The sequence below is a fragment of the Pelmatolapia mariae genome, linkage group LG2, assembly GCF_036321145.2.
Source record: "Pelmatolapia mariae isolate MD_Pm_ZW linkage group LG2, Pm_UMD_F_2, whole genome shotgun sequence".
In the NCBI taxonomy this organism is placed as follows: Eukaryota; Metazoa; Chordata; class Actinopteri; order Cichliformes; family Cichlidae; genus Pelmatolapia; species Pelmatolapia mariae.
Genome location: NC_086228.1, coordinates 24,055,178 through 24,074,833, shown reverse-complemented (window position 1 = coordinate 24,074,833; position 19,656 = coordinate 24,055,178). Strand labels below are relative to the sequence as shown.

General features: G+C 41.3%; 2 protein-coding genes and 1 non-coding gene across 4 annotated transcripts; 1 reads left to right on the top strand and 2 right to left on the bottom strand.

The window, feature by feature from the left end:
- Nucleotides 1-4,224: 4,224 nt before the first annotated feature.
- Nucleotides 4,225-4,297, bottom strand: trnaf-gaa (transfer RNA phenylalanine (anticodon GAA)). The gene has a single exon. It is a non-coding gene; the product is annotated as a tRNA-Phe (tRNA).
- A 4,725-nt stretch (nt 4,298-9,022) lies between these two features.
- nudt22 (nudix (nucleoside diphosphate linked moiety X)-type motif 22) lies at nt 9,023-13,723 on the top strand. 2 transcript variants are annotated; one of them, XM_063495736.1, is made up of 7 exons: nt 9,023-9,115; nt 10,408-10,596; nt 10,674-11,253; nt 11,328-11,453; nt 11,943-12,040; nt 13,065-13,158; nt 13,433-13,723. In XM_063495736.1, the coding sequence occupies exons 2-7, from the start codon at nt 10,508-10,510 to the stop codon at nt 13,598-13,600; spliced, it is 1,155 nt and encodes a 384-aa protein (XP_063351806.1). In that variant the 5' UTR covers nt 9,023-9,115; nt 10,408-10,507; the 3' UTR covers nt 13,601-13,723. The 2 variants fall into 2 exon arrangements, with proteins under 2 accessions (XP_063351806.1, XP_063351799.1); XM_063495729.1 differs by lacking the exon at nt 9,023-9,115 and adding an exon at nt 9,192-9,332.
- A 104-nt stretch (nt 13,724-13,827) lies between these two features.
- Nucleotides 13,828-18,663, bottom strand: si:ch211-107m4.1 (heterogeneous nuclear ribonucleoprotein U-like protein 2). The gene is made up of 10 exons (XM_063495717.1): nt 18,075-18,663; nt 16,846-16,922; nt 16,468-16,710; nt 16,267-16,379; nt 15,895-16,161; nt 15,387-15,509; nt 15,183-15,284; nt 14,608-14,776; nt 14,024-14,262; nt 13,828-13,937 (listed from the first exon to the last, which is right to left on the bottom strand). The coding sequence occupies exons 1-10, from the start codon at nt 18,539-18,541 to the stop codon at nt 13,878-13,880; spliced, it is 1,860 nt and encodes a 619-aa protein (XP_063351787.1). The 5' UTR covers nt 18,542-18,663; the 3' UTR covers nt 13,828-13,877.
- Between the last annotated feature and the right edge of the window lie 993 nt (nt 18,664-19,656).

Below are 19,656 nucleotides of genomic sequence, written 5' to 3'. Positions count from 1 at the left end.
AACATTTAATAAACTTTCTGCCTGCACAGAGTGGATAGTGAAACAAATGGAATCATCATAAATACATTATTTCATATTTATTAATTTTTTCCCCTCATTGCTTTATTATTGTAGCTCTAGTAATAAATAATAAGGGAAGGATTCTGGATCAGCACCATGATGCCCATAGTGTATACAGTATTCTGAAGAAGGTCTAAAATGTCACTGTGTGTGCGTGCATGTGTGTGTTTTATTTATATGGATTTTTAAAAATAATTACTAATGATATAACATTGTCCAGACATGCCTGATAAGGACATGAGGAGGAAACAGTAGGAGCTGTGTGAGGCTACTAAAGGCAGTGGATCCCTCAGCAGCTGGATTACAAAGAGCACAGGTAACATTAACACATGTACCAGTTGTTGGAGAGGTATTCCAGTATAAAAATAATAATAAGCACAACTGGAATGTTTTGCTTCTATAACATTTTTCTGTCATCATTTTATTATAGATTAAGTGCAGGAGTTGTTAGGTGTGGATAATTAAATTATAGTTTATTGCAATAGCAAGTTGTGCCTTATTTTCAGATAGACAGCAAGTGAAGAGTGTTATATGAAATGAGGGGATGGAAGGAAGAAGAGAAGCAAAGAGAGATTTACAGGCAGAGCCTAGTTTATTTCTCACAGTTTTTTGTTGCCTTATGGTTCCAAGCGCATTTTGTTATTATCTCATGACACTTGTTTAATCAGCTACCATTTCTCCTATGGACTTTTTAATGTCTACAGTCTCACATCAGCACAGCTCTGCACTCCAGCACTATCAGCAGCAGGAGCAGCAGAAACCCCTCAACAGCAACAATGTACCCATCAGGTAAAACATAGGCTACGTTTGCTTTGCCTTGTCGCCACCTCACAACAGTGATATAGTATGGTGCGATCCCATATTAGATTCTTGATGAATGTGTGTTGTTGTTATTCAGCCTGGTTCAATGTGCCAATTTTTAATTTTGAGCACCCGCCCCTTTAAACGTCTCTGCACGGCCCTGCCTGCAGCACAGACACACATTTAATAACATGAGACTCACACCACACAATTAAAGGCCGTTAATTCATTATATACTCACAACAATTAAGGGCTGTGGTGCAGTTGGGCCATTTACTAATTACAGCTCTGATCGATTTCCAATAAGCCAGTTACTTGCCAGATAATCTTATCCTACTGGCTAGTTGAGCTTCAAGTTTAAATTAAACTTGTGGGTTGGATCTATGTGGCAGAAGCTGTTGTCAGCATTTATCCCTGTGTGGTATAAATTTCTGGATCTGAACTGTGATCTTATTTCCTAGGATTAGGATATTAGGATGTCTCTCGGCAGACTCTTAACAAAAACCACCAGGAACCAGTTGAAGGTGACCAGAGAGACGTCAATGGCAAGGTTGTGCCAGCCAGCAGGATGCGGCGGAGCTGCTGGAGGACGGGGCTGGAGTCTGAAAGTAAGAGCTCGTTTAGACTCTATTCTGTGAACAGGCTTGCTCCCACGAATTTGTGAATTCATCTGTGAAAGAGTTTAACTCTAATGCACCTGTTCGGGTGCATTAGAGCGGCCCGTTGGACTACGAATGGCAGTGCGGAGCTAAGAAGATCAAAGAGGAGCTGTCGTTCTTGAACCTGCCCAAGTGAGCAACCTCAAATCGGTCCCCAAAGGCCTCAAACCACCACAGTTCAGTCGGTGTCAGGTTAACAGTTTTTTTCATGTCATGTCCTCCTTGTGTCTTCCTCTGAGCCTCTCCTCTGTGCTGAATGCAGGTCAGCTTTGAAAGTTTATGAGACGTTAATAAGTGCGCCTTCTCCTCTCAGGACATTACGTCTGTGACAGTGTTCCCCAGATGAGCGGAAGAGACGATGTCACAGACAGCTGACTCACGTACGATGACGAGTTCGTCTGCCAGACCACGTGTGAGTCTGTGTGTGAGCAGCGGCAAAGAACAGCTTACCTGCTATTCTATGAAAAACAGGTGACGTCTCCCGGCAAACAGTCAGCATGTCTGTGCAAATACTCAGTGTAACTTGTAGAAAAACACTCAGTTTATTTGTTTGTTTATTTCTTTCTTTTTCTATTTGTTATTTTCTTTGTAGCACTAGAAAGGCTGCAGAGTCGGGACTCAGGTCTGCAGCAACACCTTCATTGTTATTGTTATTATTATTATCATAATTATTAATATTGTTGTTGTTAGTACTGTTGTTGCTATGATTGATATTGTTACTATTATTATAATCAGTTTTATTATTATTATTATGATTACACTTATTAGACTCTGAAGTCTGTGCACCAGTTTTTCAGGGTCCTATAGGTGCAATTGTTGCAACCACAGTAAATGTGACACCATCACAGAAAAATTGTATAAAATCAGAAGAAAGAGAACTCTAATATAATTTTTCAGCTAGAATGAAAAAAAGATACAAAGCTGGAGTTATTCTGCGTCTTTACGCTGCACAGCTGCTGCTTCTTCTCTCATTCTCTCCCTCTTCCTCTCCTGTTGCTATTTCAATCATGAAACTGATCAATGATCAGCTGATTGGTATTTCTGACGCAAGTCCCGTCTCTCTTGTTTGTTTGGCTCCAAACGGGACAAATGAGACCGCCTGTTACTGAACATCGTAGCTCTTGATCAAAACTGGAAAAGGTTTCTTTATGGGAAACAGTCACCTGTTTCTGGACTGTCCGTCGGCTCTGAACAGGACACGATGAGCAAATAATATGAAATATCATTAATAAATATCATTAAACATACAAAATAATGTTGGTTATGACTATAAACATTAAATATTTAATAGGGGACAGGTGGAGACAGATGATTGGCTTTAAAGAGAGCAGCTGAAAGGAGGTTTGTGGTGATTTTTTTTTTTTAGCCCCGAGTAGTGACTGCAGGCCCTCCAGCGCCAGCTTCATGTCCTTTACCTCGTAGTCTGGGATGGTCTTAAAGCCGTACTCATCATGATCCCTGAGGACACAGCAGATGTTTTACACGTTTAACAGGTTTGGAATAAACATTGAAAAATTAGATCTATATAGAGTTTCTTCTTTTGAAGTTTTTAATTGTCATGTCAAGTGACTCTTGAATAAGAAGGAAGCAGGTTGTTTCTGTTATTTTGTCCACCCTGCTGTTCAGGTGCTCGTACCTGTCCACACTGAGCATCGTGATGCTCTTCAGCTCTCCCTTCAAAGCGTCCTCAATCATTTTCTGCACGTACTCCCGCTGGGCCGGATCCAATGATTTGATCTCCTGCAGCCTCCGCAGGATGCCCAGGTAACGGCTGTCCACCTGACAGTTAGTGGCCTCGAGGAAAGCACACTGCAGCCAATCAGAGGGCAGGAAAAGGGGTATTAATCACTGCGTGGTTGGCTGTGGCCTGTAGCTGGCCTATAGCAGTTCTGTGTTGTGGTGGAGGGTTTAAATGAACAGAAATGGCATTAGACCGACCTTCACCATCAGGGTCTTCTCCTGCTCTGAGCTTTTCCTCCACAGTTTGGTCAGCTGGTAGATCTCAGAGTTCAGAAACTTGTTCTGTGTCTTATACGCCTCGATGTCATCCTGCGGACACAAATGCAGTCAGACAACCTCGGAGGTTTAAGAGGTTTCAGACGTAGCAAAGTAATATTGGCTGTTTCTTCACTGCTAGCTTCAGCTCATTTTGTCAACAACATTATCATTCTTCCGGCAGTCGAAGGTAGGTGCATGGTTTTGCTAATCCAGAAAGACTGTCATGAGAAAATGTTATCACTGCTCAGTGACAAAAATGGTTATGAGCCCAGAAAGCGGTTACAGGAAGAGGGTGATAGATTGTCTGAAGTAGTTAGAAAAAAACAAAAATACTACATTAAGACCTACAGTAAGTCTCCCAACTTAGCTATTTGGGCATGGTTAGGACCACTGTACACCTTGGCTTGTGTCGCCTAATATTACCTTAGTGGATTTGCAATAACCGTGACATCAAGGTACTTTAATAAGGTAAAGACCTACAATGACAGAGAGAAACCTGACAATCAGACGACGCTTTATGTGCAATCACAGTTTAAAGCATCTTTTAAGCAGAAATGTCACCAAAACCTTTTGCAGTGTCCTGACTTTTCAACAGCTAGAAGTTCGTTTGTTCTTTTCTATGAATTCAGCTGCCTAAGGATTTCTCCCACACCTGTGTTGTGTTATATGGCAAGCAGTAATTTAGGGATCATATAAATGTAACTATTGCCGAAACCCGGGATTGAACCAGGGACCTTCAGATCTTCAGTCTGACGCTCTCCCAACTGAGCTATTTCGGCTTTATGCAGACTTTAGTAGTATGAGTGACAGTGAGATTTCCATCAGTAATGGGGGACATTTAAAAGTTGATCTGTACCTTAAACCAAAGCATACCGTTCATTATTTAAAGTTTGACTCTCATCATCCACTGGAGCACAAACTGGGTGTCATCAGGACGCTACAACATAGAGCGAATACCATCCCCACAGACACAGCAGTCAGGGAAGCAGAAGAACATCACATCAAGAAGGCCCTGAGTAAATGTGGTTATCCCAGCTGGACGTTTGTCAAAGCTGGGAAGACACCTAGAAAATGCTCCAAGGGATCCAGGACAGAAGAAAGACGACTGCAGCTAAAGCGTCCCGTGTGGTCAGAGGTCCTCAATGTTTTTACTGTGTTGTTCACGTTTACTGGCACTTCCATGTCGGAGTCATCTGTGTTAGAGGTCTGTGTAAGTTCAGGAGCTGTCTCTGTCGCCACTGTTTTAGTGTTGGTGACAGCGGTGGCCTGGCAAAACTTCAGTTCTTCTGGTCGCTAGCGCCACAGCGCGGAAAACTTTAAAATGGATCCAAAAATGTCGCTCCGGTTTTTATTTTTTTTATTTTTTTGTTTTTTGTTTTTTTTGTACATTTTTTAGTTCTCGGGGAGCGAGAAAAACTTTATCGTCGTCACCGGCATGTTTTGTACCTTAGGCTCATCAGAGACAATCATATCCAGGTAAAACAATTTCCTTTAATCTACACGCATTTAGGAATGACTGGTTTCATGGATAATTTCAGTGACTGAATGATTGCCGGTCATTGCTACACATTTACTGTATCATATAGAATATGTAAAGTAAATCTCTTTGAAACTTATAGAAGAACATTTTCTATTGCTATTTATTTTCTATTATTCATTTGATCCTGTAACTTATTTGTGTGCTTAGATGGGCTGTAAAAATGCAGCCTTAATGTTTTATGCCTTTTTTTTTTTTTTTTTAATTCTTGTTCAGTACCAGGTGAGTTCATGTGTAAGTCACAAGGTCATACGGTGAACCACACAACAGGCCAGAGGTCCAGAATTCCACCGTGGAGTTCATCGCCTCCTCAGACTACAGTTAAGCCCATAATTATTCATACCCCTGCCAAATTTTGACTTAAAGTTACTTTTGTTCAACAAGCAAGTTCTTTTTTGAGCAGAAATGACACAGGTGTCTCCCCAAAGATAATAAGACGATGTACAAGAGGCATCATTGTGGAAAAAAATATTTCTCAGGTTTTATTTATATTTTAGCAAAAAGTATCATGTCCAGAATTATTCATACCCTTCTCAATAATCAATAGAAAAAAGCCTTTATTGGCTATTACAGCAATCAAACGGTTCCTATAATTGCAGACCAGCTTTCTGCATGTCTCCACAGGCATTTTTGCCCATTCATCTTTAGCAATGAGCTCCAAATCTTTCAGGTTGGAGGGTCTTCTTGCCATCACTCTGATCTTTAGCTCCCTCCACAGATTCTCAATTGGATTCAAGTCAGGACTCTGGCTAGGCCACTGCAAAACGTTACTGGTGTTGTCTGCTAACCATTTCTTCACCATGTTTGCTGTATGTTTTGGGTTATTGTCGTGCTAAAATGTCCACTGGTTCCCAAGGCTAAGTTTTTCTGCAGACTGCCTGATGTTGTTGTTGAGAATCTTCATGTATTGCTCTTTTTTCATGGTGCTGTTTACTGTGATTAGATTCCCTGCTCCATTGGCTGAAAAACACCCCCAAAGCATTAGGTTCCCACCACCATGTTTGACAGTGGGGATGGTGTTCTTTGGGTTGAAGGCTTCTCCAATTTTATGCCAAATGATCACAATGATGCCAACATCATTGTGACCAAATAATTCAATTTTTGTTTCATCTGACCATAACACTGAAGACCAGAAACCTTCTTCTTTGTCCAGATGAGCATTTGCAAAGGCCAAATGAGCTTTTGCATGCCTTAGGAGTGCCTGGAGAAGTGGCTTTTTCTTTGGTCTGCATCCGTGGAACCCAACAGTGTCCGTTGGACTGTCTGGCTTGAGACATTGCCACCAGCAGAGCCCAGATTCACCAGAATGGCCTTGGTGGTGATCCTTGGATTCTTTTTCACCTCTCTCACTATCCTCCTGGCCAGCACAGGTTTCACTTTTGGCTTCCGACAACGTCCTCTGAGATTTTCCACAGTGCGGAACATCTTGTATTTTTTAATAATACTTTGCACTGTGGCCACTGGAACTTGAAAACATTTGGATATGGCCTTGTAGCCCATTCCTCACTTGTGAGCAGCCACAATGCACAGCTGCAGGTCCTCACTGAGTTCCTTTGTCTTAGCCATGACTGTCCACAGACCACCTGCAGAGAGCTGCTGTTTTTCATCTGTTGAGTTGATCAAAACAGCTATTTCCAATTAATCAGGGTAATTGGGATGCTTTAGAACAGCTTTGACTATTTGGAATGGTATGGAACTTTGGATTTTCCCAGAGACTGTGACAGTTTGTAAAGGGTATGAATAATTCTGGACATGATACTTTTTGCTCAAATGTAAATAAAAGCTGAGAAATATTTTTTTCCACAATGATGCGTCTTGTACATCATCTTATTATCTTTTGTGAGACGCCTGTGTCATTTCCAGTCAAAAAATAACTTGCTAGTTGAATAAAAGTAACTTTAAGTCAAAATTTGCCAGGGGTATGAATAATTTTGGGCTTAACTGTACATGGTAAACACGCCTCTTATTCATATTACATGTACTTTGCTTCTCTGTCCACTAGAGGACAGTGTTGTGTTTGAAGTGAACAGGAAAAAAAAGAAGCCACATGCATAAGAAGTGACACCTGCGAAGGTCATATAAAGAAAGATTTTGATTGATTTATTTTAAACCTTCAGGGATCTATGATCACAACTCTTGGTTTTGTTGTTCTTTTTCAGTTGCGACCTCCTCAGCCGGCTGTCTACCTGTTTGTGCTCGACGTGCGAATGCTGTGGAAGCGGGATACCTGAAGTACTTCTGTGAATCACTTCTTGAGAACCTGGATACGTGAGTCCTGATGTTGCTGCTTCATGAGTTTGTCAGTTAGCTATTTAATCAAACTGATTATTAATGTCTGTCACAAGCAGAAACCAGGCTGACAGAATGTTTCCTGCTGCAGGTTTCCTGGGGACTCATGTACCAGGGTGGGCTTCCTCACCTTTGATAGCAGCATCAACTTTTACAGTCTCCAGGAGGGGCTGTCCCAGCTGCAGATGCTGGTGGTGTCACACATCGATGCGTTAAAGATTTGGAGTCCAACTGAGAAGAGACTTTCTGTCAGCCTACAACAGCTAAAACATGACTCGGAGGTCAGTTGAGTCAGGTAAGGGCTGATTGGTTTCTGGAGCTCTTTTTTTTTTTCTCATTTCATGAGACCAGTTGCACTACCTGCAGACTCTCAGTTCTGCTCATGCAGCTCATAACTTTATTAGCATAATTATTGTCAGACAGGAATTTATGAGTATTCTGTAGCAGAAATGCTACTGACGAGTTACGAGCTCCTGACGTGGAAGCTGAGAGGAACATGAAGTCTGACAAGAGGCCTCTGCTCTGACGTCAGGGAATGCAAGAAGGTCCACAACGATCCTCATGTTCTCCTGTGTTTTTTGTGAGTGATCACCTATGAGTGCCGCCCTGGTTATGAGAAGATATTCTGGATGAGTACAACATTCTGGATAAATTCCAGTCTGGCTTTCGTGGAGCTCACTCTACTGAAACTGCACTCCTTAGAGTCTCCAGTGACATCTAGATGAGATGTGATGCAGGAGAATGCTCTGTTTTGCTGATGTTGGACCTGACCTCTGCCTCTGATACTGATGGACTCTTTTGGACGGCGTTGCTGTGACGTAATTGCCCACAAATGCGGCCTTCGAAGCATGCTACCCCTGAATTTGAACACAGCATATGTTTTTGTGGGACCATATTAATGCTACCAAGTAGAAAATTTTGAGAAGTCCAATTTTGGTGAATTAAATGAGGAATTACAGGTTTGCAACAAAAGTAACAGGAGGTTTGAAATCAGTTCTTTCTTCTTCTTTTTTTTTTCTTTTTTTTTTTTAACTGCTCCCTTTTAGGGATTGCAATAATGGATTATCTTCCTCCATTTCACTCTATCACACCAACCCCACGGATGGGCTCCTTTACTGCACCCATTAATCTTTTCTTTTCTTTTCTTTTGACGATGTGATTAAAATCATGTTCACGTTGTAATGCCATTCATATTATAGTATAATATAAAAATAGATACAATTAAAACTATGCATTTTCAAACAATAAAAGGTCACTCCAGAAAAGAATTAAAAGTCAACTTAAAAAGAAAAGAAAACTAAATTAAATATATACAGCACTGTGCAAACGTTTGGAGCCTCCACTCATTTCCTTGAATGTCAATATTTGAAAAATATTGAGAGGTTGCTCAGGACTTTTGGACAGCACTATATTATTATTTATTTACTGTACAACACTTTGGTCCTCTGCTGGCTATTTTAAAATGCTTTATAACTTTATAAATAAAGTTGGATTGAATTGGACTATAATTGATATTAGAAATAAATAAGTTTGCCTTATAACTATAATTCATAAATATAATTTACATTTTAGAAATATGCACAAAATCAATATTTTTTTTTCCACATCTGTCAGTAATATCTTACTGACAATATAACATTATTATTATTATTATTTACACTCTTTGCCGCTAGGTGGTGATAAGAAGCACATTTTTGCCGTTAGCGGGAAAAGAGGAAGAAACCACCTTTCGCTGGTTTGGCTTCTTCTTCGCCTACCTCGGAAACGACAGGTAAACAAGCGATTTAAAACGTTTGTGCTTATTTGGTTTCATAGAATATCGTCCAGACAATATTATCTTAGAGTAAACGAGAACACGGGAGTTGTTATGTTAGACGTTTATTTTATCAGGAAGTCGCACTTCCTATTTAATTCCTTTCCAGCTCTCCGGTTCATTGAAAGTTTTTGACTGTTTGTAGTCAAATGGTGGAAAAAATTGGGAGCTACTGGTAAGTAAATAAAGAATAACTTCATTAGCAGTAACAAATCAGGAGCTTTTATGTGAGTAAAATGACTCTGAGCGGTCTTGTTTTTGAATGCCACGTTTTTAAATGTGTCTGTTCTCCTTTTCAACCTCATTGACGATTAGATAAGACAAATCTGCATTAAACAAATTGTTGACGCCTTAAAGAAGTTGTCCTCCCGTTTTTGGTTATGCCACTGCACCCAGTGCTGTCATGATCCCACGGGCCCTGTTGAAATTGTCATTATATCCCCCTGAATTAGAGGATAACTACAGTATACTCACAGCTCACCTGAACCTGCGTTTATGCAAACATTAGGGCTGCTTAGTTTAATTAGTTAAATGAGTTATTTTGGTCAATTATTTTGTCTCTATTTTAAAAAATCATGCATTTTAAAGGTAGTTACTGCCATGATAGCAACAAATTTCTAATATTTTTAGAAATCTTTTTTTAAAATAATTTGATGTTGTGCTTCCATTAACCTTATCAATGGTCAGATATTTGCCTGCTCTAGTCTCTTATATGTGGGTGTACTTGATGTGTGTCTTTGTAAGTAAGTAAGTAAAATTTATTTATATAGCACTTTTTAAGACAAAACGCTGTTACAAAGTGCTTCACATGGGAATGAAGGCAAGTCAAACAGACAAACAATATAGCAATATTTGTATAACAGGAGTGGACTTATTAACCTGTGCAGAGTTGATCACCTCACTTGATTTGATGCCTTCATGGGCCTTAAGGTTTAAAGCTTCAGCTGAAACAGCTCACATTTTCTTCCTTTGGCTGTTCCCTTTATGGGTCACCACAGAGGATTATCTCACCCTATCCCCAACACCCTCTTCTGTCACACCATCCCTCTGCATGTCCTCCTTCGCTCCATTAGTCTTCTCCATGGTCCTCCTCTTTTCCTTACTTCAAGGCAGATCCATCTTCAGCATCCTTTGTCCAACATGTCCAAATGATCTCAGCCTTGCCTCTCTGATTTTGTCTCAAAGTGCTCAACCTGAACTGTCCCTCTGATAGACTCATTTCTAATCCTGTCCATTCTGATCACTTCCAGCAACCATCTTAACATCTCCAACCATCCCACCTCCAAGTCTTCTCAAAGGACACAACTGGATCAAGTAACTGATGCTTCCATTGGAGAGCCACAGTGGGAAATGATGGACCCTGAGGTGTCTGTGCTGCTGCACTGTGCACACTGGCATGGGCTGCTCGAGTCTCAAGTACAAGTGGAGCTTTCAGAAAGGTGCAAACATACAGTGCAGTACATCCTTTAAATACTTTTCATCACACGTCATGTGAAATCAATTCCTCCTCTCTCAGGTTTAACAGGCAGACAGATCTGGCTCTGGAGCATCACATAGATGAGGTGTGGACGAAGCGGGTGTCCAAGGAGCCGTGGCTTTTCAACGGGGCCAAATTCAGGCTGCATTCTTTCTGCTTAGCAGATCCACAAAATCCACCTTCCACTCCTTTGTCCCATGTCACCATTTTCCACCACACTGAGGACCAAAACAGTCAAGGACAGAGGGATTTGGGTGAAATACGTAACAGGTGTATAAGTCAGACAGAAAATACTGAGGGTGCCTCCAATCATGACTACAGAGAGTTTAATGGCATTGCAGACAAACTTCCTCCACACCCTGCACCCCTCCTCACTCTGAGGCTAGGCCTCACGTGCTACAAGGACTACCTGGGAACAAACTGGTCGTGTGGGGTGGCCAAGCTCCGACAGCGTGGTGAGGCCGAGTTTGGAGATCCTCTAACGCTGCTGGCTCAGCCTCTAGGTGTGGGTGCCATACTGTGCACCAGCAATGGTCAGGTGGTCATGATCAGGAGGAGCCAAAAGGTGGCAGAGGCGGGAGGGCTCCTGGATATCCCTGGAGGCCACCCAGAGCCAAAGGTGATATGAATAAAGAGGATTCAGTCTCACCAAAATGCTTGATGTGTTGCTCATATCAACCCTGTTGTCCTCAGGCTGTGTGTGAACGTCTAGGACAGAGGGTGTGTGAGGAGCAGATCAGCATAGCCATGATGGAGAGGAGGCCAGAGGCCATCGTCTCAGAGCTTTTCTCCTCTGTGTGCGCCGAGATCAGAGATGAGGTGAAAAGTCATTCCTTTTCTGTTTGTATTCTTTTTATTCAGAATCGTAATGTCGTATTTCACTTTTATGCATGTATACTTACCGTCAGAAGCTGCTAGCAACTCTTTTTAAGAGTCTAAATGGTGTCAGCAGATTTTCTTCAGTGAAATACCTCAAAATCAGAATTCTTGTTCAATCATGCATGTCATAGGCCCCACAAAGTGAAACCAGCTTCCAGAAACTTGGCACCACAGTTTGACTCAGCCCTAAGATTTGATCCACACATCAGAAAATTTACCAAGTTTTTTTATGAAGTGGAAAATTGTTAGGTCAGATCCTACACATAGGACCTCACAACCCATATACATCACAGTGTAAAACAAGGATTTTATGCCTAAAGCAGTATTCACACAGTCACTTTTCTTTAATAAAACTTTGCACCAGCTGTTTCGTCTAAGTAATGAAAGGGTTAAAATATTAATATTATTCATTTTACTGTTCTGTCCCAGGTGAATATTCCTCTGAGCTCCCTGGGACCGCCTGTCCTGATGGGCGTCGCTCTGAATCACACCAGCGCTGGAAGACCGAGTGCCGAGTTTTACGTCAGGTAGTCGTCGCTTCAGTTTTAATCCATATTGTGAAACCTGCAGCACGGATTTCTTGAAGTAGGTCTGTCAGTGAAAGTTGCTCAGAAAATGAAAGTTTGGCAAAAATTTTTATAAAGATCGAATCATCACGATGACCACATCTCCACTGCTAAAGACTGTGTAGTTTTCCATGTGGACTATTGAAGTAGCTTTGTATGAGTCACAGTTCAAAATAATCCCCTGCAACTTTTTTCTGATTGGCTGCCTCTCATAAACAGAAGATGAGTGGGTGAGGCTTCTGCTCACAGCCAGAGTGAGATGACTATATTAGGGCTACCCTCTCTCTTTGACATCATACAGACCCAGGAGTAGAAAAAAAACTGCAATTTCCTGAGCTGACTGAATTAAAAGCACAATCAGGAGCACTGGCTGCGAATAACTGCAATGAGGCTTAAACAAATATTATATATTTAGGCTGTAAGACTACATGATGTGTTATATGTATGTTTAGGGAGTCTAAACCTTCTTCAGACTTTTCTTTTCATTCTTGAAATTCACTTGTAACTGGAATCTCAGACTCCTATTACAAATAATTCTCTTGGAGTTAAACAAGTTCAGTATTAAGAAGAAAAAAACAGTTTTACTGCCCCATATAAAAGTTAGATATTAGGGCTTGAGATGAGTAAAGTTAATAGAGAGTTAAAAGAAAAGAAAAGATGATACAAAGCAGAAAATACAAACAATAAAAAATGCACACCAGTGAAAGACTAAAAGCAAAGGAACAGAAGTAATAATGAAGACAGCTGAGAGACCATAAAAGATGACATCACATGATGGCAAGCCTATAAAAAGGTGTCATACAAAATGAAGTCCAAAGTTAAAGTTACTATTAGATTAGGTCTCAATTATCTAACCAGATTTGCCCAGCTGAGGTTAAGAAGGGCAGCATAAAGCTGCACACAATCCTAAATCAAGCATCGTGAAATAATAAATGTAGTTTGAATGGCTCTATAAAGATATAAATTTTAATCTGTGTGCTTTCAGTTGCTCCTTAAGTTCTGATGAAGTGAGAAAGTTGTACTGGAAAGGAGGAGTGGAGGCCAGCGAGTCCACAGAGGTCGTCTTTGTCAGCAGAATGGTGAGATGTTACAGACATATAAATACCTGCAGGCCAACACCAAAACGAGATTCTCGTACTTGCATCTACAGTAGGGAACAAAGTACAATCATCACTTTATGGAGAGATTACAAGCATATAAGGCAATTCTGCCTTTTTATACACAGTAGTGTGAAAAAGTGTTTGCTGATTTCCTATTTTTTGTATGTTTGTCACACTCTAAACTCCAAAACAAAACAGGAAATTAGGAAGGGGGCAAACACTTTCTCACACCGTTGTATTTTGCACATTGTAGGAAGTTTTTCAGCTGGACAGAAGCAGCCCTCTGTGGTCGGAGCTGTGTCCGTCAGCTAAAGGAGCCGTGCTGCTTTATCAGACTGTTAAACCTGACGTAGTTCCAGACCGAAGCGGACGAGACGATGCCAAGTTGACACCACCACATGTGCACAAAGAAACAGACTGATTAAAGTTTGGGGTTTTATTTACAAGTTACTCATAATTCAGTACTGTATAATTCATTTATACACTGTACAGCAAGAACAAGTAAAAATGTATTAAAATATTTTGAATAAAAACCTAAAGTGTCCATGTCTTTTCATAAAAGATATTATAAAATATGACACTAATTATCTTTGAGCAGGGAGTGTGCAGTGCCATATAATAAAACCTCAGCAGTGTTGGTGTTGTGTAATCACTGGTAATGCAGCAGCATCATTCGAGTCCTCTTGCTCCAGGTTCGCTCATGAGTAGCTATGGTACGCGCTGTAGTAATACCCCTGATCCTGATAAGGCACGCTCCACTGAAATGTGAATGACACAAAATTAATTTAACATCTAGCAAATGCAGCTGTGGTTTTAGAGAGAAATGAGTCAGGTTGGCACTCACGTATCTTGGCGGCTGACTCCATGTCTGCATGCCGCTCCTGTGAGAGAATGGAGGGCCGTGAGAGTGGGGTCTTTTCCTGTAAAGTCGCCGTGTCTTCTCATGTTTGGGGACAGGGGGTAGCAGTCTGCGGGCCTCATCTTTATACTCCTGCAGGAGCTTTAGCGCCTTTTCCTGCGGCAGCTCGACATACTGCAAATCCTCCAGGAGGTCATCCTGCTGCTCTGGAAGACTGCAGCTCACTGGACAGAGAGAGGAAAGTATTACTGGAATGATTGCTGTTTATTTTAACTGTCAGCAGCACCAGAATCTCCAGCTGTAAAGGTCTTTTATAAACTCTATGTGGCTCCCAGCACATCTGAGACCTTCAATGATATCAATAAACAGAGTAATGAGAGGAAGAACCTTTCTTTCTGAAGGATTCACAGATTTAACCAAGAAGAATCTGAACCCATTCCTTAGTGAAAATTTACAGGGATTACTGAAGAGACCAAATGGACAGTATGAAACAAATTCATGTTTTTTTTGTTTTCACCCCTAATATCATAGACCTGTAATGTAACATAATATTACAAATGTAGGTAAACCTTGTAATTTGAGCAGGGCGGTCTCTGGGATGTGTTCACCGTCTCTCATCTGGTGCTGCGACAGTCGTCTTTTCCACTCGTCGCCTGAGGGAAACACCACCACCACCCGACGCCTGAAGCCTGTGAACAGCCGCAGCTTGTGACGGAGTGCAGAGAAGAGGATGTTGCACTGGAAACAGAAAGATGAAGTGAAATAACTACTAAGACTACAGCATAGTGAAATGTTTTGTCGAAGCTCTTTGCTCATAACTGTGGTGGTTACAGTTTAGATTTTATTCCACATATAACTGCTTTAAAGTAAATATTTAATTATTAATAGGACCAAGAAATAATCCCAAACTCCAGACTGCCGAGGCCCGATTTGAAACCAGAAAATCTTCTGCTGCTCATCCAAACCTCTATCACATGAGCTTAAATGAATCAGTTCACTTTGGTCTCCTGACACTTTGCTTGCAGAGGCTGATTCTCCAATAACGGCTTTTCTTCTACCACCTGATAGCAACTACTATCCTTAGGTGAGTTTCACAAGGTGACATCTCATAAGTCTTTTTTTTTTTTTGACCGTGAAGCATTACCTGGTCTAGGATGTAGTTTCCAGGAGTTTGGGCAGCCATCTTGATTATTTCAGTAAGACAGTGAGACGCCTGCTGGAGCCTGCTGTCCCTCTGCCCACCACTCTATACACACACACACAGGTCAAACATTTCACATCAGGTGTGAACCATAATCTCTGAATGTGAACGTGAATCACAGGAGTGAAGACCGGAGATCTGACTGACAATCATACAAACGAGCAGCTCCTCTGTTCCCAGCAGTCTGTGCTGTTTCTCTGGATGCTGCTTCATGTAATTCCTCGCCCAGACGCTCTTCCCAGAGGCAGGAAGACCCACCATCAGCACCACCTGGTGGAGCAGAGAGGAGGATCAGACATAACAAAACTGACATATGTCAACTGTCAAAAAATTAAATTTTGCACAAACATTCATGGGTCCCATAGGATGATCCTAATGACTCAGGTGATCACTCCTGTAACACTAAACGTTGTCTTTCTGCCATTTTCTCCCCTGCTTACATCCTCCACTCCACTCCCAACAATTTTCCACCTTAGGAGCATTTTCTATGGCTAAAATGCTCCATGTACAGGATCATCTGAGCTCTGTTTAGTTCAAACTTTCAGAGGAAATTCTTAGAAAACGTTACAATTCATCTTCACACTACAATTTCATCTTTAGGAGGAGCCTTTAGTAGTAGAAAGATTGGGAATACAAATCTAAATTTGACTCTCACCTCGCACTGTGCTCTGGAGGTTGGAGCTGATGTGGAGCACACCCTTTGCCCAGGAGGAAGAGTGGCCAACGGTGTGAACCCTGGAGGGCCGGGGTACCAGGGTTGACCTGCAGGGTCCAGGAGCAATTTGAACGAACAGCTCTTACAGAGGACATGAGGGAACAGAGCACGGCCCCGTAGCACCGAGGCGTCCGTGGAAAAGGCCACACCTACAAAACGACCGTTTTTATGGAAAGAGAGCTCGACAGCGCCGTCTGAGGAGAAAGACTGGGTGTGTGCAGGTGCGAACATGACACACAAACACAAAAAAATGGTTTAAATGAGAGAAAAGTCACTCGAGCGCTAGTAAAGCTGACTGAAAACATGACTCACAGCATAACAGCCGATGATATCCCCCTCCGAAAAAGGCTCTCCAAAGTTCTCTTCCTTTCTATCTGACACTTTTTTACCACGTCCATCATAACAAAAAGAGAGTTCATCCTCACCTGACGTGAAACCCAGAAGGATTCAGAAGCTTTTTAACAAGTAAATCACATCTACAGACAATAAATATAAAAAAAATTTCATTCTTACCCAGCAGCAGAGAGGAGTCGGCCACTGACCAGCCAACTCTCAGTCCATATGGCTCCCTGACTTCATGGTCATCTGGCTGTGCAGTCAACAGTTTCCTCTCCAGCCTCACCTCAAAGCCCACCCTGCCCTGCTGCACCCCATGGGTGACCCTGCAGCCTGACCACAGCAGGGGGAATTGAGCCCAGAACCGCGGCTGGCCGGAGGATCCATCAGGACTCACCTCGAAGTGCAGGTGAGAGCCATCTGAGTAAGCGACAAGGAGACTCAGGGAGTCAAATCAAATACACCCTTGGGGGGTTAGTCCAGACAAAATTAAAACAAGTAACTCATAAGAAAACTCAAGCTGTGATTAAAATTTGTGTGGGTGTGTTTTCACACATTTATCTAGTCTGACTTTATCTTCATCTTGTTCCTCTGCCTCACTCCTCTCCACAGGGGGCTGTGGTGATTTGGCTCTGGTTGAAAAAAAAGAGACATGTCACATTTAATGATTTAAGAACTTTATTAAATCTAAATCTACGGGTAAAACTTGGTAATGAGTTTTCTGCTTACACAAAGATAAAGATTCCTTTTATGCCGCTGTGCTATGCATTCTGCAGTGAAACTGGATCAGAGCTTATGTTTTAGCAGACGAGCATACATACCTTACATGCGTTCACTCATCGTTCATTGCACAGAATAAAATACCAATATAATAAAATAGCAAATATTAAAGTATAAGTACACATAAATACAGTTATGCTAAAAAGGGATAAAAGGATATTACATGCTAATCTGGCCTTAAGGAAAAAAAAACTGCCCCATCCACACATGTATACACATAAAAAAATCATTCAAAGTCAGGATTTAAAACATATTCCTAACCAGTGGTGCAGTAACCAGGACCACAATATTGGAAGAGCTTTAAATCCTTCTTCTCTCTTAAACTGAGAAAACCTATTTTAACATGACCTGATTAGCTCACTGAGATCACTGCAACAGAGGACAGCAGCAGATTCCTTCACGCTCCTGTCTGAGGGAACGTTACAGGTCCTTCCTTCCTGCTGCTTTCAAACTCTTTAATTCATCCACTTGCGTCAGGCCCACACATGCAGAACAGGATTAATCACACCTCACTGAACTCTGGCACTTTTGTACGCAATGACATATAATTGCACACATATTTGTGTACTTTTATGTCTATATGCATATTTATGTTTATATTTATACCTGTATCTCTATATTTATTTTAATAGTTATCTATTAATATCTCTGTTTCTACTCTTCATTTTATATGAGTGCTTGACGTTTGCTGTATGTGTGCCGCTATGAGAACTCAAGTTCCCTGTGGGATTAATAAAGTCTCTCTGATTCTGATTCTGGACTTGGCCCACGCTTCGTTTGGCTGGGATTTTCCATCAGTGGATGTGGTACTAAAGAAGTGTCTTGGGTGAGAGTTTAAAAATCTTTACAAACTTTATCAAGTTCTCAAGACCAAGAGAACCTGCAAATATGAAACTCCACAACGACAGCTCCACACGGTAATTACAGTATGCTGTGGACAGATGTGAGGGATTTTCACTGAACCCGATGCCCTCTGTGGGGCGGGTTTCTTCACCATACTCTACCTCTTGTATCGTATCTCCTCTTTGAACTCGTAGAACGACCTTCCTCTGCCCATGTCCTCCTCTACTGGACCCTCCGCATGCCCCTGTTCTCCTCCCCCCGCAGGGCAGGCAGTGACACCCGCAGCAGCAGCCTCCGAGCCGGGCTGTGGTGCAGCTGGACTGGGCTCAGCCTCAGTCTGTGTGGCCATGTCTGTGTAGCCGCGGTCTACTTCATGTCGCGCAGTAGCACCAATCTCTGAGGATGGAGGGCGGACGTCTGCTGGCTCTGTCTGTACTAAAAGTATAGGTGAGCTGTCATGTAGCTTCAGCGTTTCTTCTTCGCCGTCTTCCCCGCTCTGCTCCCCCTCTGCTGCGGACCACAGCCGCTCCACCAGCTCAGCCTTCAGCCCTCTACTGTCCAGCCCCAGCTCTTTAAGTCTGGACCGCAGCTCGGCCACTTTTAACTTTTTAATGTCCGCCAGCTTCATTGTTCCCGCGCGAGTATTACGTTTATTTGTCTTTTAATTGTAAATTTGAATTATTTAAGTTTTTAAAAAGCCAAATACAAAGTAAAAACTGTGAAAGAAGAACAGGCTGGAGTCAAAACAACTGTTCAATATGGTGCCTTGGAATTTGATTGGCTCGTTACTTCTTCCTCTTTCTCATTTAAGACAGATACGTTTTGTTTACTGCCACCTAGCGAAAGAAAATGTTACTACATCATCATAACTACCGTACCAGGATTTTTGAAATGTATTATTTTTAGTCGTATAGTTGTTTTCTAGTCAATTTAGCTTCAATTAGTTCATTTAAAAATATTTTAAATAGTTTTTTTATTTTCAGTGGTAGTTTGCTGTGAATTGTGTTGTGTGAACTTGGAAAACTAACTAAAGGAAACGTCTTGATGCATTCTCAGTCATCCAGGTAAGTAAATCTTGTTGAATCAAGTTGACTCTGTTCATCCGGACGTAGCGTTTTCAGAAAACGTTACGTCCGGATGAACAGAATCAACTTTTGGAGATAACTAAAGGAAATATCCTTAGTTTGTTAGTTTGGTAAAAAAGCAAAAAAAACAAAACAAAAACCAAACAAACTGGTGCATGATGCATTGATCACCTCTAACATATGCCCTCCATACAAAAATAACTAAAGACCTAAACTAATAAAAACGATGCTAGAACTGAATATTTGTAAACAGTAAAAAAATAAACTGAAACAAGAAAATCCTCTCTGAAAATTAGATAAAACTGAACTGAATTAAAGAAGAAGAAGAAAAAACTAAACAAAAATGAAGTCTAATTGCAAAATATAACTCTGGCTATTTGTCACAAGCAGATGTTCAGTGTAATTTTAACTCTATTAATAGTGGTTACTGCATTATATAAACTTGAGCTGTAACACAAATATGTATAAGGTAATATATTCAGAAGTGAATGTATTACCTTTGTTAAAGTGTTACTATTGACACCCTAAAGCAAACTGTGTTGCAGCATGAGCCCTGTTTTTATCCTGTATTTGTTTGTAATATGGAAAAAAGGTACACCAAAGGGCTTAGGCATTCTTCTTGTTGTCCATGAGAAATACAACTGTGGTGGGAATGATT

Bases quoted from the DNA above. Each gene is read 5' to 3' on its own strand.
- nudt22 (XM_063495729.1), top strand. From the start codon at position 9,307: ATGGTGGAAAAAATTGGGAGCTACTG. The intron at 9,333-10,407 runs GTAAGTAAATAA...GATCACTTCCAG, and splicing joins GAAAAAATTGGGAGCTACTG to CAACCATCTTAACATCTCCA. The intron at 11,254-11,327 runs GTGATATGAATA...TGTTGTCCTCAG, and splicing joins GAGGCCACCCAGAGCCAAAG to GCTGTGTGTGAACGTCTAGG.
- si:ch211-107m4.1 (XM_063495717.1), bottom strand. From the start codon at position 18,541: ATGAAGCTGGCGGACATTAAAAAGTTAAAAGTGGCCGAGCTGCGGTCC. The intron at 16,923-18,074 runs GTAGAGTATGGT...TTTTTCAACCAG, and splicing joins GAGGAGATACGATACAAGAG to AGCCAAATCACCACAGCCCC. The intron at 14,777-15,182 runs GTAATGCTTCAC...TTCTGTTTCCAG, and splicing joins GAAACTACATCCTAGACCAG to TGCAACATCCTCTTCTCTGC.